The following is a 15,264-nucleotide window of genomic DNA, read 5'->3' as shown; positions in this document are numbered from 1 at the left end:
ACCTACCTTCTAGGGTTTTGGCCCTGTTTTCTTAGGAAACAGAGCTGGAAGTAAAGCCTGGGTCCTAATATTTTATTGAGTGGTACTAACCAAGACCAGCAGGAATGAAGGAGAAAAGGAAGTATGACAAGGAAGGATGAACAGTATTACCAAGGTTACCTTAATCTTGCAGAAAATCTGAGCTGGTTGTCCTGTACATGGTACATCTTCTATCCAGACCATGTGAAACTACACCTTTTGGAACAGTCCAATATGTTTGTCCCTTACTGGTCACAGTTCATCTCTTGGGGCATTACCACAACTTGGTCTGGTGAGCCCATGTCCTGTGATGTAGCATCTCATCTGAGTCTGAAAATGGCTGAATGAACCGGAAGCTCCATGGATATAGTTGGGACAGACCAGAGCTTTGAAATAATGACTTCCACTGCTATTGAAAAAACCTGCATAAAAGAAATTTATAGCAGGGAGTCATGGGATATGATTAATGTAGGTAAACATGGAGACTTGATTGTAAGGTGGCAAGACGGAAGGAGGAAGACCCATCAGGAAGCTATTGTAATAGTTCTGCCAAAAGATGGTGGTGGCTCGGTAAAGATGGTGAGAAATGATCGTGTTTAGTATATTATTTATATTTATTTAGTGTTTCAGAGCTGAAACCAACCAGTTTAGTTAAAACTTTAAATAACAGAAAATAATTTGTGGAACCTGAGAATGTACTGGGCAATTTTTGTTTAAAAATATCACTCATCTCTTTTAATTATGTTCAGTGACTGGGGGAGGCCTGATCTTTCCCTGCATCCTCATTTTAAGACAGGCAATTCTCAGCTTTCCCAGTGAAGCCTGCCCAAAACTCCACTGAGTATGCCACTTAGAGTCTTTCTAAGACCCTTACTGGGTTTATTAATTTATTTTTTTGAGGTGAAGTTTCACTCTTGTTGCCCAGGCTGGAGTACAGTGGTCCAATCTTGGCTCACTACAACCTCCACCTCCCAGTTCAAGCTATTCTCCTGCCTCAGCCTCACAAGTAGCTGGGATTGCAGACTCCCGCTGCCACACCCAGCTAAATTTTGTATTTTTAGTAGAGATGGGGTTTCACCGTGTTGGCCAGGCTAGTCTCAAACTCCTGACCTCAGGTGATCCACCTGCCTTGGCCTCCCAAAGTGCTGGGATTACAGCCATGAGCCACCACACCTGGCTAGATTTATGTTTTTATCTGGTGTATATTTAGCTTGCATCCCCCAGGCTAATCTGGTTCACAACATGCAGTGGGTTTCAGAGGAGTAGGAAAAAGATCCTCTCAGAGCTGCCAAGTAGTGCTGCCATGACTACTCTGTGCCTCTGTTGGCAGCAATATCTCCAGCCCGTCTGATAGTTACGAGGTTGCCACGAGGGTACCAGGCTGAAAGCTGTGTACTGCTGAAACCCAGCTGTGTTCTATTCATTGTGCTACATGCTTTGGCATGGAGCTTCATTGACCTAGAGGAAGAGGTACCTTTTTTCTAATTCATTCATATGTACTATATGGAGTAGTGAAAACCCTGTCTCTTCTTTTGTCTGCTCATAAGTGAAGTGTGGTGCTACTTTGGAAGAGGGTCACCAGGAACTCTAGAACCTGTCTGGCCCTTCCTTTAATCATAGGCCCTGAAATCCCAGTACAGTTTTCCTGGGTTACAGATGATAGACTTGTGACCCAAAGTTTTAACAGTCTTGTCAAGGTCACATGGCTAAGAAGTGACGGAAGGCGAGTTAGAACCCAAATCTCATTTAGTTTTTCAGAAAATATTTTTTTCTGCTATAAATTTATACCATGTACACTGGACAAAATAGTGTCATATGTGGATCCCATCCTTAAGCAATTGACTGCCTCATAAAAGTAAGGTATATAGTGTGTAAATGACTATATCACATAGTGATTGCACATAGTAAGCTGTTCGTTAATACTTTTTGAATATCTTTCAAGGGAGTGTTTCTATTATATAAGAAAAGCTATACATGGATTTAAAAAATACACACATAATACATGTACACACAGACAGAAAACTTTGACCCAGTTTTAATTACCTAACTATTCTGGTTTTTTGTTTTGTTTTGTTTTTGTGACAGAGTCTTACTCTGTTGTCCAGGCTGGAGTGCAGTGGTGCGATCTCAGCTCACTGCAACATCTGTCTCCCAGGTTCAAGTGATTCGTCTGCGTCAGCCTCCCAAGCTGCTGGGATTACAGGTGCCCATGACCACATCTGGCTAATTTTTGTATTTTTAGTAGAGACAGGGTTTCACCATGTTGACCAGGCTGGTCTTTAACTCCTGACCTCAAGTGATCCATCTGCCTTCGCCTCCCAAAGTGCTGGGATTACAGGTGTGAGCCACCGTGTCCAGCCTTTTCTGTATCTTAAACAAGTCTACATGAAAACTTTTCATGCAAGAATAGAAAGAGAAAAACTTTGGTAACAGTTGTCAGTTTGCAGTCAAATTCCAAGTTCTTATCAGCCAAGTTTTTTAGGGCTTGATGGAGAAGGAGGTCAGGAGTAGGAAATGTTGCATTTGTGAGAAGGATAGATTTTACCTGGAATTACAGTCACACATTACTTAATGACAGGAATTCATTCTGGGAAATCTGTCGCTAGGGGGTTTTATTGTTTGGTGAACATCATAGCATATACTTGCACAAACCTAGATGTATATCCACACCTAGATTGTATGATACAGCGTATTATTCCTACGCTGCAAACCTGTACAGCATGCTACCATACTGAGTATGCTACCATGCTGAGTATGTAGGCAGTTGTAACACAGCGATAATTATTTGTATATCTAAACATAGAAAAAGTACAGTAAAAATATGGTGGTATAATCGTATGGGACTATCATTAAATTTGTGGTCCATTGTTGACAACAGCATTGTTTTGTGACTCATTACAGCTATTATTTCTCCATTTTTAACTTTACTACTACTCAGTTGTTCCTGTCTTCGCTCTTCGTTTTTCTTATCAATGGCAGTAGCTGCAGTTACTTTTGCACCAACTACTGTTTTCCATCCATCCTTCCAAAAAGGAACATGTTTTTATTGCCATTACTACTATGAATTTTTCAAAATACATTAGCCTTGCTAATGAGCTTTTGTCTTACTCACATTAAGATTGCTAGCAGTGATTCATACTCGAATTTATTGTTCAGTGAATTAGGAGTTGATGATGCAGTTTGTTAGTCACAACCTCTTTCTCAGTTCTTTGTCTACTTTAGTTTCCTCTTTGTTAGCTTTATTTATAATGGATGGGAACAGAAAATATGGATGAAATACTAAAACATAAAAAGCAATATCTGAAACAGATATCCTTGAGCCATTTATACCACACATAGAAATCTAGGAGACACTCTTCTGTCTTCAGTAGGAAGTAGGCTTTCATGCTAGTTATTTTGCTCTACATTTTCAATAACTATTTTAAATGTTCTTCTGTGTAACTTATACAGTTATACAACAGAGTATATATTTTTCAACATACAAAAGTCAACTATAGTAGTCCCCTCCTCAAGTTCAAGGAGGATGCATTCTAAGACCCCCAGGGGATGCCTGAAACCATGGTTAGTACTAAACCCTATGGCTTATGTTTTTTCCTATACATACATACCTGTGATAAAGCTTAATTTATAAATTAGATATTATAAGAGATAACAATTATAACAATAGACCATAATAAAAGTTAAGTGAATATAATCTCTCTCAAAATACCTTATTGTACTATAACACAGATGAGGGAGGACCATTGTAATGTAATATGCCATGTGATTAGACTAAAGAACAAAAACCATGTGACTGTTTATGCAGATAGAGAAGAGGCATTTGACAAAATCTAGTGCGATTTCATGTAAAAACAAAATTAAGAATTGAAGGGAAATTTCTCAACCTGATGAAGGGTATCAATAGAAGATCCATAGCTAACAATATACTTGATGATAAAAGACTGAAAGCTTTCCCTCTAAAATCGGGAACAAGACAAGGAGATCCACACTTGCCACTCCTATTCAGCATTGTACTGGAGGTTCTAGCTAGGCTAACTAGAAAAGAATAAAAAATAAAAGTTATCCAGTTTGTAAAGGAAAATGCAAAACTATCTCTATTTTCCGGTAATGTGATTTAAGTATAGAAAATCCTGGGGAGTCCACACACATGAAGTTAAAGCTGATAGACAAGTTTAGCAAGGTTTCAGGGCACAAGGTCATCATACAAAAATTAATTGTACACTAGCAATGAAAAAAATCTAAAAATGAAATTAAGAAAACAGTTCAATTTGTAATAGCATCAAAAACAGTAAAATACATAGGAATAAATTTAGCAAAGGAAGTACAAGAGTTCATTGAAAATTATAAAACATTTTCTGAAGAAATTATAGACCTAAATAAATGGAAAGATGGCCTGTGTTCATCACTGGCAGACTTAATGTTATTAAGATGACATATTCCCCAAATTAATCTATAGATTCAGCCCAACCTCTGTTAAATCCTTTCTGGCTTTTTTTTTTTTTTTCACATCTTAAAATACATATGGAAATGCAAGAGATTCATAATAGCCAAAACAATCTTGAAAAAGAACAAAGCTGGAGGCCCCACAGGTCCCAGTTTCAAAACTTACTGCAAAGAAACAGTAAATAAGATATTGTGGCATTGACATAAGGATAGGCATATAAATTGGCAGATTAGGATTGATTGTACAGAAATAAATCCCCACATTTGATAAAGTTGCCAAGACAATTCAATGGGAAGAGTAGCCTTCAACAAATGGTACAGGGACAACTGGATATCCACATGCAAAAGAATGAATTTGATCCCCATCTCATACCATATTCAGATAACTCAATGTATTAAAAACCTAAATGTAAAAGCTAAAACTTTATATAAAACTTTTAGAAGAGGACCTAGGTAAATTTTTGTTCCTTGGATTAGGTAACATTTAGTTAGATGTGACACCTAAAGTACAAGCAATGAATGAAAACAATTAACAGACTCGATCAAAATTAAAAATTTTTAATTTTGATCGAGTCTGTTAATTGTTTTCATTCATCTAGCTGGGCATAGTGGTGTGCACCTGTAGTCCCAGCTACTCAGAAGGCTGAGGCTGGTGGATTGCTTGAGCCCAGGAGTTCAAGGCTGCAGTGAGCTATGATCACACTGCTGTACTCTATCTTGGGTGACAGTACAAGAGGTGTCTCTTAAAAAGTTTATATATATATAATTTTTTAAAAAATTAAACCTAACCAGCATCAAGAAAAATAATGTTTTTCGAAGGACACCATCAAAAAAGTATAGACAACCCACAGAATGGGAGAAAATGTTTGCAAATTATATATCTGATGAGTGGAGTGCCCAGAATATATAAAGAACTCTTACAACTCAATAATAAAAGACAACCCAATTTTAAAACAGACAAAGAATATATATATATATATATATCTATACATATATATATATATATATATATATATGTATATATATATATCTCCAAATAAAGATAGGCAGATGGCCAGTAAGCACAGAAAAACATGCTTAACATCATTAGTCATTAAGGAAATGCTACAGTGAGATACCATTCCATGCCTGCTAAAATAAAATGTACAGACAATAACTAGTATTGGGGAGCATGTGGAGAAATTGGAGAACTGGAGAAATTGGAACCCTTATTGCTAGTGAGACTGTGACATGGTGTTTGTTGGTTCTTTTAAAGGTTAAACATAGAGTCACTGTATGACCAAGCAATACCACTTCTAGGTATGTAGCCATGAGAAATGAAAACATGTTCACACAAAAACTTGTACATGAATATTCTTAGCAAAATTATTCATGATATTCCAGATTGGAAATAGCCCAAATATTAATCAAATGAACAGATTTTTTAAATATGGTATATATACACAATGTGATATTATTCAGCCATAAAAAAAGGAGTAACGTATATGCTACAACATGGGGTAACCTTGAGAACGTTATGCTAAGTGAAAGAAGCCAAACATAAAAGGCCACATATTGCATGACTCCATGTATATGAAGTACCCAGAAAAGGCAAGTTTATAGAGACAGAAAGTAGATTCTGCTTTCCAACCACAGGAGAATAGGGAGTGAGGACCAACGGATCCAGTTTCATTTTGAGGTAATGGAAATATTGTGAAATCTAGTTACTGGCGATAACTTCACATTTTGTGAATGTAGTAAAAACCACTGAATGGCATCCTTTAAAGTAGTAAATTTTGTGATATGTGAGTTATACCTCAATTAAAAGAATAATTTAAAAATTATTTTTAAAACCAAAAAAAAGTCAACTCCTTTTGGAGGTTGGTATGGCATGAACTTATTATTCTGAAAATGGTCAATATATGTAAATAATTCTCTACTAACTGATGAACAGGTTAACCAAATAGCAGATGAGGAAAAGCTTTTTTTTTTTTTTTTTTTTTAAGTTTTTCTGAGGATGTAAATGATTAATGCAGGAGGCCTATAGAATATCGTGATTTTGCTACACCCAATGGAAAACATAATGATCATCACTGATTCCTAATGAGGGCACTTTATAAGAGATGTCTTCCCAAAGGAAGACTGCTATAACAAAAACGCCACAAATTTATTTCCCACAATTTGGAGGCTGGGAAGTCCAAGATCAGGATGCTGGCACATGTAGTGTCTGATGAAGGCCTACTTTCTGGTTCATAGATGGCACCTTTTCGCTGTGTCCTCACATGGTGGAAGAGGTGAGGCAACTCACTGGGGCCATTTTTATAAGGGAACTAATCCCATTCATGAGAGCTCTACCCCCTGACTTAATCATTTCCCAAAGGCCTCCACCACCTAATGCCTTGGAGGTTAGAATTTCAACAAATGAATTTTGGGGGAACACAAATATTCAGACCATATCAGGATGGATCAGGCAGATAGGTTTGGAACCCTCTGGTCCATCTTAATATTACTAAAAAGACATTATGTGTCTCCTGCGGGCAGCCTATTGAGGCAAAAGAGTTTTGTTTCTGAGGGTGCCCATTCACATTGTAAAATAGTCCTCTACAGTGTTGTTTAAGGTATGCATTTCTCAACATCTCTAGGCACTCCTGGTTTAATTTTATTGCATCTGGCAGCCTTTGTCAGAAAGTAATGTCTTGGGGCAAGGTGGAGTGTTTCTGTTTTTCTTTTCTTTTCGTGTTTTTGTGTTGATTTCTGAGAGGAGTGAAGGTTTCAGATGTCTTTACCAAGTCATGTTAGACCTAAAGCCTTTGGAAACTACTTCACTAAATCAGGTAAGAGATAATTCAGACCTAAACGAGGGCAGAGATTATATTGATGAAGTAACAGCATGGATTGATTTGTTGTTTGGGGATTAAATTAGGGCACATAGGACCTCCATGAACGTTTGTTGGCTATTGAATGAACATACGTGAATCTGTCCAATTTTAGGGTTTTACTGCGGTTTTGATATGGATTGTGCTAGTCTATCTGTAGAGTTCACTTCTAGGGTTACCATGCATGACTTGAGTCACTTCTGGGCGTCTAGAAGACAGGTTACAAACTGGTGGCCAGTAAGACAAACTAGCCCACCACTGTTTTATTTGGCTTTCATGGTGGTTTTTTTTTTTTCCCTCTTTAATTGCCTCTCGGCATTTCAAAATAGATTTCACATAAAAACCAGGGTTTCTAACTTCTCTTGAAAAAGCAGAAGACCTGGCAAAACTGGGCTTATATTTCCTCATGGCAGCAACTTAGTTGACACTGACTACATTAGACAAAGTCCTCTGCTGCCTCTGTCCTCATCGTTCCCTTGGGCATTTGAGCTTGTGACTCTAAGGGCAGCGCTTTCAGGAAGCTGTTTTCTAAACCTTATGTTGTTGTTTTTAGTGATATTTCTACTTACATTGCTATTTAACACACCATATGGTTATGGCACTTACTGAATTAGAGCATAAGGTCTGTAATACCAGTAAGTATGTGTTTTCTGTTTCTGAATCTTATCCATGATGCTGGTGTAGGGCCTTCCACACTGTAGCAAAGTGAGTACAGAGACTTCTCTACACGGATTTGACAGAGTAATTCAGGAACCCTGCCAGGCCAAAACAGTCAAGACCCTTTTAAGAATCTTCCAAAGTATCTGGACACATTGGTTTGGAAAAGATATGGAAAAGAGTATCATCTTGGAGAAATAATTTATGTTTATTAATGATAATTCCTGCCTCTTATCTTTACTAATAAGTTATCAGATAATTTCAATGTTGAAATTACTTGATAAGTTACTTGAATTGTGAAGCTGATAAGCAGCGTTTTGGATGTTAACTATTTTATTGGCCATATTAATTACCTGAATTCTTTGAAGTTAAGATTTTTTTTTTTTTTTAATGTTTTTAGAGACACGTTTCTCACTCTATTGCCCAGGCTTGGGTGCAGTGGCAGAATCATAGCTTACTGCAGCCTCAAACTCCTGGGCTTAAGCAATCCTCCTGCCTCAGCCTCTTAACTACCTGGGCTTACAGGCATGTGCCATGGCATCTGGCTAATTTATTTTAAAAAACTTTTTTTTTTTTTTTAACAGATAGCGGGGAGGCGGTCTCCCCATATTGTCCAGGCTGGTCTCAAACTTCTTGCCCAAGCAATCCTTCGACTTTATCCTCCCAAGTAACTGGGATTATAGGTGTCTGCCACTGTACCTGGTTCTTTGAAGTTAAGTTTTATAAGTATTTTCTCATAGGTAAATGATTTCAGAAAATAAGTGGAAAGAGCTGAGGTTTTACTGGGATATTCATTGTCAGGAAGAATATGGAAAAATGAATTTTTAAAAAAGAAGTGTTATTTGGTGCTGTAAGTGCAGAGATATAATGAAAACCATTGATGGTAATGTTAGAGATATAGGAAATGGATGTGTTGTGTGGATGTGATTTGGTCGTAGAGCTCAATTTAAGTCATTGAATTGATTACTGTAAAGTATTTTTTAAAATTATTTTATGAACACAAACCTGTTTTTTTTAGCATCACACTAGCCAGTTAAATAATGATTTTGAATCATCTAGTTTGAGCATTGTAAATGCTGGTTTCATGCCATGAATATTTAACTCTTACTGTGTTTTCATTTGTACATTAGGTGCGAAATTCATCTACACTTCTCTTTAGTGCCTTGATCACAAGAATTTTTGGAGTTAAAAGAGGAAAGGATGAACATTCCAAAACAAATAGGTAAGCTCCGTCTAAGTCTAACTTTGCTTTTTAAAAAAATACAATGTTGTCCTGGCCAAAAACAATTTTTGAAATTGTGCCTGCTGTTAGAGATTCATCTAGAGGATAAAACTAAAAATACTATAATGAATTAATGTACGCTGCCAAGTTCTAAACTCTTGGGCAAAAATATCAACTGTTTAATAAGTGTACCTTTCAAAGCAACACAAATTTAGCAGGATAATAAGGGGTGAAATGTAGAGCTTGTTTCTCTCTGCAAAAGCTAGTTTTTTAAAAAAATTTGCATCTTAAGTATTCCTGAAATGTCCTAACTTTACTTGTAGATGTTATCCTAGCTTGTGAGTTTTATAAGTGGAAGTTTAAATGTTTATGATCCTCTCATTAGAACATGTCTCTGATTACCTTTGCATTAAACTCTGGTGCTAAGAGGAGTACCTATACATGTTAACCACAAGAAATAAACAGTGCTTTTTACTTTTGGTCTTTAGTTTTATGTTTACCCTCTAATTTGTTTTTGTCTTAACAAAACAACTTTTTTGTTATGCCTGGAAAGAAACCTGTGGAACCATTTTGATTTTGGGTAGTTTTTAGATAAAAATGCACAAGAATTGTTTAGTTTTGAAGAAGAGAAGCTTTGAATGGTTATTCTTTAGCATTTGAGAGGATTTAATGGTTATCTAATTGGCTCAAAATTGTTAACACTAGATGTCACTGTTGTTGCATGTTTAATTACTTTCTTCACTTTATTTAGGATCCGGTTTGGCCCAGTGGTCTTTCTCTTGAGGATCTACAGTTATATTCAAAGCCGTATTTCCTTCCTACCTTAAAAAGTCGTCATGCTTCAAAATTTAAGTTTTAAGCTGTTATTTTAAAAAAATGTATGTTTGTGTGATGGAACTAAATCTTAGGAATTAAAAAAAATATGAAATCATTTTGTGATGTGCTAGTGGTAACTATAATGAAGCCCACTGTGGTAGTTCTGAATTATCATTTAAATTGCTTCTTGTCACCCTATAACATTCACCGGATATTTGAAAGGAAGGTAACTGGCTGTAAGTATAAATCCCTTGAGTATGTTCAGGCAATACCTGAGAGCTTTTTAATTGTTTTTTTTTTTTTAACTGAGTAGTATTTTTTAAATAAATAAACATTACTCTTTTGGAAGGATGATTATATTTCTATTTTTTAGCCTGTTCTTAAAGAAATTCTTCCTGTCACTAACTGGAAGTCACTAATACTTGTTTCTCCTTAGCTTTGTCTATTTTGTTAATAATTCTCCAGTGTGCTATGGTTTAAAACAGTTGGGTCATGTTATAAGGCCTTGGTAAACATTGGTATAAATAAGACATAAAGTCATCAAACAAGTAAAATTAATGTTTAAAACTGAACTTGAAGAAAAATAGTTTTTTTTTTTTTTTTTGAGATGGAGTTTCACTCTTGTCACCCAGGCTGGAGTGCAATGGCATGATCTTGGCTCACTGCAACCTCCGCCTCCTGGGTTCAAGCAATTTCTCTGCCTCAGCCTTCCAAGTAGCTGGGACTAAAGGCACGCACCACCATGTCCAGCTAATTTTTGTATTTTTAGTAAAGACAGGGTTTCACCATATTGACCAGGATGGTCTCAATCTCTTGACTTTGTGATCCACCCGCCTCGGCCTCCCAAAGTGCTGGGATTATAGGCGTGATCCACTGCACCCAGCCTAGTTTTTGATTTTTATGAAGTGATTCTTGAGTGTATATATAAATATAAGTAAATTTTAACATGTGTGGGAGAAAAATGATCAGTTTTATTTCATTTAATTTATATCTGAGGGTGGAAGAATATGGCTGTGATACCATACAATTTAAATTTTCTGCCAAAGTCACACCGGTAGAAACTTCCATTATAAATTCATTACCCTTGGATAGGAAAGGTTACAAAATATATAAGGTTCCTATAAAAAAGGAAATAGAAATGAGACATTTAAGTTTTTAAATGTGAAGAACATTTTTGGTGAGAGCTTTTAATTTGAGTAATCCGAAGTTCGGTATGGACCATTAGGCATACAAGGCTTCTGTTCCCTGTTTAACCCACGAAGGTAAATTTCTTGGCAGCTCCCATTAGATTTGCTCTGCAAAACCTTTAGTGTCTTAACTTTGCAGTTGCTTGTGATGGTTCTTTTAGTTGTAGTTTGTTTAATTATGTCACTTTTTGTTGAAATGTTTTTATTCCTGTTCCTTACAATGTTAACTTCCTGAGGGAAGCACCTTTTTCATCTGTTCTGTGTATGTAATGGGCACTGAAGAATGCTAGTAATAGTGATGTCTTGATTGGTTACTGACCCATTGGATAACTAACAACCTCGGCTGGTGACACACCTCACAAGTCAGTTGTTTCCTTTCGCAGCCACAGATTGTCCTGCTCTTAATCTTGGAAATGTGTATTCTCGGTTAGAGGGAAGTGGACGTGAAAAGAACATCTGCTTTTTCCATCTAATGGGGAAAAAGGTCTAACCTGAAGTCAACAAACCTGGTTTGTAGGCATTTTGCTGCCACTGGAGATTACCTTAGGCTCCCTTATCCACTTAGCAATTCAGTTTCTCCATCTGTATATCAGGAATAATAAGATCCATGCTGTGTAATCCTAGGGCTGTTGTGAGGATAAAGCAAACTATTAGAAGTTTATTTTCTTTAAAATGTTGGAAGTCCTAGGCGATTAGAGATACAGTTTGGTTTTCCTTTCTGTTACCACTTCAGTGATTATACTCATGTGATTGGCTTGCTCTTAAGACTGTGCTTTTTCAAGACAAGGTCAGTATCTGAACCATTTTTGGGTACCTAGTGCCTAGCATAGTCTCTGGCATACAGGAGGCATATAGGAATAGTTGGTTAATGAATAAGTAAATTTTGTTTCTAGAGGAGAAATAAGAAATCTGGTTTCTTCTCCTGCCTATGTTGCCATATAGCCACTATTGTATAACCAACTGAGACAAGATAGCCAGCCTCTCTGGCCTTTGGTTTTCTTCTCTGTAAAGTAAGAGGTTTGGAATATCCCTGAGGTCATTTCTCTCTTCAAAATACTAAAGTAAAGCTTTACATAATTTTACTGGCATTGTAAACTTGGTAAAATGATGTATTCCTAGTGCCATAGAACAGTACCTGCCACATAGTAGAGACAAGAAGTTCCTGTTTCATATATAAAGAAAAGAGCAGAGGATCTGCCTCTCTGTTAAGTGTGTAGAGTATACTTGTAATGACTGAATTTTTACACCCATTAGTCTTATTTTAGATGTGTTTTTTGGATTTTAAAGAATAAGAAAACACAAGTTTTACTTGTGCTTTTAAAATAATGTTAATACATTTTAATTTTTTTAATGTTTTTTCTTTCTGTTTATCGCTGCCTGACTGACTTGGTCAGACAGAATAAAGAACTGATTCCATGTAAAATCAGAACCAGCAGAGCTCTGCAACCTGTGGAGTATGCTATGCTTTCTAAAATGTTCTCCTTTTCCCTGTGAGTGGGCTCAGCTTCATAGCTCCTCATTCCTTGCTGGATGGGAGCTAAACTAATATGGCGTTTAGCTGTAGGTCTTTCCCTTTAGCACCTGTGTCTATGAACTTTCAGCTGTGAGCCCCAGCTAATGACACATGTCAATATGTAGCAATCAGAAAAGGTTTATTTTTGACTTCTTGGAGTGTCTCCTTTTCCAAAGCTTTATACAGGTGCTTAATGTACAGCGTTGTCTAGCTTTTGCGCGCTCTCTCCACTTTAAATCAATCAGTGAGCCAATGATAACTTGAAAGCATTTATCCTGAAGTTAGTATTAACATAATAGGGGAGTACATGAGGAATATAAAACTTGGATCTTACTCTAGGAGTTTACGGTTTAGTTAGGGAGACAAAAATTGTTACATGAGTCAGATACCAATAGGAGACACCATATAAGAATCACCTGTACAATGTGATGTGAGTAATGAACACATTAGAAATTTGTTAATGGGAGATTTGAGTAGAGGGGGAAAGTAGTATTTCTTACAAAGCCTTGGAAAATGAATAGATTTTCCTTTTCAAGACAAGGAAACATGGAAACAGGTAGATTGAAAGAGTAACAAAAAATAGTACTCTTGTTTACTGTGTTAAGTACAGTCTCTATTCTAGCTTATTAAAGAGAGTTCATAGTCAAATTAATAGCTTAGAATGATTTAGTACAATTTAAGAAGAAAATGGGTTTCTAAACACATGGCAAGATCCTAGTAAAATTGTTTCCAGTGACTGTGTTGGGAGATGTTAAATTGTGTTTATTTTATTTTCCATGGTATAAGTGACAGAGAATTATTTTGGTTCTTTTTCTTAACATTTTAGTGCTGTAGGTCTGGAAGGATCCTTCAAGGGGCATCTAATCCAGACCAGCATCCTGCTTATAGAGAGATTTTGAAGCAATTTCCAGACAGACTGGCTTCTCTCCTGTTCTTCATGTTTTCTAGGAAAAGAGATTCCACAAGTTTCTGTGGTTACCCACTCTATTGTTGGAGAAAGAATTGAATTCTCAAAACTAAAATTGAAAGCTGCAGGGCAATTGGGTTTTCATATTTTAGAGAATGTAATTATTAGAATTCAGAATAGCTTATTTGCTTTGAACTACATAGTAGTTTGTAGCAAGCCCTATTTGGCCAAGTTGAAAATCAGAATTTTCTTTTGTCTGTGGCCAGGGTTATTTATTTCAGGCTGGAGTACAATGGTGCAATCATGGCTCACTGCAGCCTCTGCCTCCCAGGTTCGTGTGATTCTTCTGCCTCAGCCTCCCGAGTAGCTAGGATGACAGGTATAGACTACCACCCCAGGCTAATTTTTTGTATTTTTTTTTTTAATAGAGATAGGGTTTCACTGTGTTTGCCAGACTAGCCTCAAACTCCTGACCTTGTGATCCGCCTGACTCGGCCTCCCAAAGTGCTGGGATTACAGGCATGAGCAGCCAGGGTAATATTAACATACTCAAACCCAAAGAGTTCTCATTTCTCCACTGAACAAGCATTTATTGTATTTTTACTCTAGGACAGGTCCTCTGCTAGTTACTGGGATCCAATGATAAATCAGAAATACTCTTTGCCCTAGGGTACTCCTGGTCTGATGAAGAATATGGTAATTATCTGTGGTGCACGAGTCCCTGTTCAGTTGTGTAGAAAGAAAGGAGAAGTTGTGAAGGAAAGTAACATTTCTTTAGTGTGTGGGCCATGTCAGGTCCTTTATACATGTCTAACTTAGCCGGGATCGCAGCTCTGCTTGGTAGGTAGTGTCATCCTCATTTCACAGAAGAGGAACCTGAGGCTGGTGAGGTTTAGCTACTTGCCCGTGGCCATACAACCAGAAAGTGGCAGAACTAGAACACAAAGAGAGTTCCATCTGCAGAGCACATGATGTTATACACCAAACGTGGATTCCCTCAAGAGCAGGGAGTCACCTCTTTGGAGTTGGCTTTAGATTTTGTCAGACTCTATGGGAAACTAGCCACTTCACCTAGAGTCTGAATGTTGACCAATAATCTGACATCTCCCACATGGTAGGTTGATTTTAGAAGGAAAAGTAGGAGCAGATCGGAGGAAAATTTGGTTTGAGTTGACTTTAAGATTCTTTCTCTGGATGGTGAAAGACAATAAGGATTATATACTTTTTGGTGGATGAATGTTATTTACTTCAGTGAGCCCCTCGATGTTCTCATGTAGAAAGAGGTGAGAAAATAGCAAGGCGCAAGGCTTCTAATGTCAACCAGGACTGTCGTAAAACCAAGAAGGTTAGAAAGTAGAGAATGAACTAAATTACCCCAATAAGGATATCACTGTTGCTAGCAGAAAGTTAACTTTTTTTTTTTGAGATGGAGTTTTTGCTCTTGTTACCCAGGCTGGAGTGCAATGGTGTGATCTCGGCTCACCACAACCTCCGCTCCTGGGTTCAGGCAATTCTCCTGCCTCAACCTCCTGAGTAGCTGGGATTACAGGCACGCGCCACCATGCCCAGCTAATTTTTTGTATTTTTAGTAGAGACGGGGTTTCACCATGTTGACCAGGATGGTCTTGATCTCTCGACCTTGTGAT

At 37.2% G+C, this 15,264-nt stretch overlaps 1 protein-coding gene across 7 annotated transcripts in view; it reads left to right on the top strand.

Moving 5' to 3' along the window:
* Positions 1–15,264, top strand: part of THADA (THADA armadillo repeat containing) — a 368,932-nt gene that overhangs the window by 93,128 nt on the left and 260,540 nt on the right. For all 7 annotated transcript variants that reach the window (XM_074396552.1, XM_074396550.1, XM_074396539.1 and 4 more), the window contains one exon: positions 9,104–9,195. In XM_074396552.1, the coding sequence (XP_074252653.1) occupies positions 9,104–9,195 (92 nt within the window). The remainder of the gene's footprint in view (positions 1–9,103; positions 9,196–15,264) is intronic.

Source organism: Saimiri boliviensis, chromosome 1 (assembly GCF_048565385.1).
Source record: "Saimiri boliviensis isolate mSaiBol1 chromosome 1, mSaiBol1.pri, whole genome shotgun sequence".
In the NCBI taxonomy this organism is placed as follows: Eukaryota; Metazoa; Chordata; class Mammalia; order Primates; family Cebidae; genus Saimiri; species Saimiri boliviensis.
Note: the sequence above shows the minus strand (reverse complement) of the source record. Positions and strands in the feature narration are given on the sequence as shown.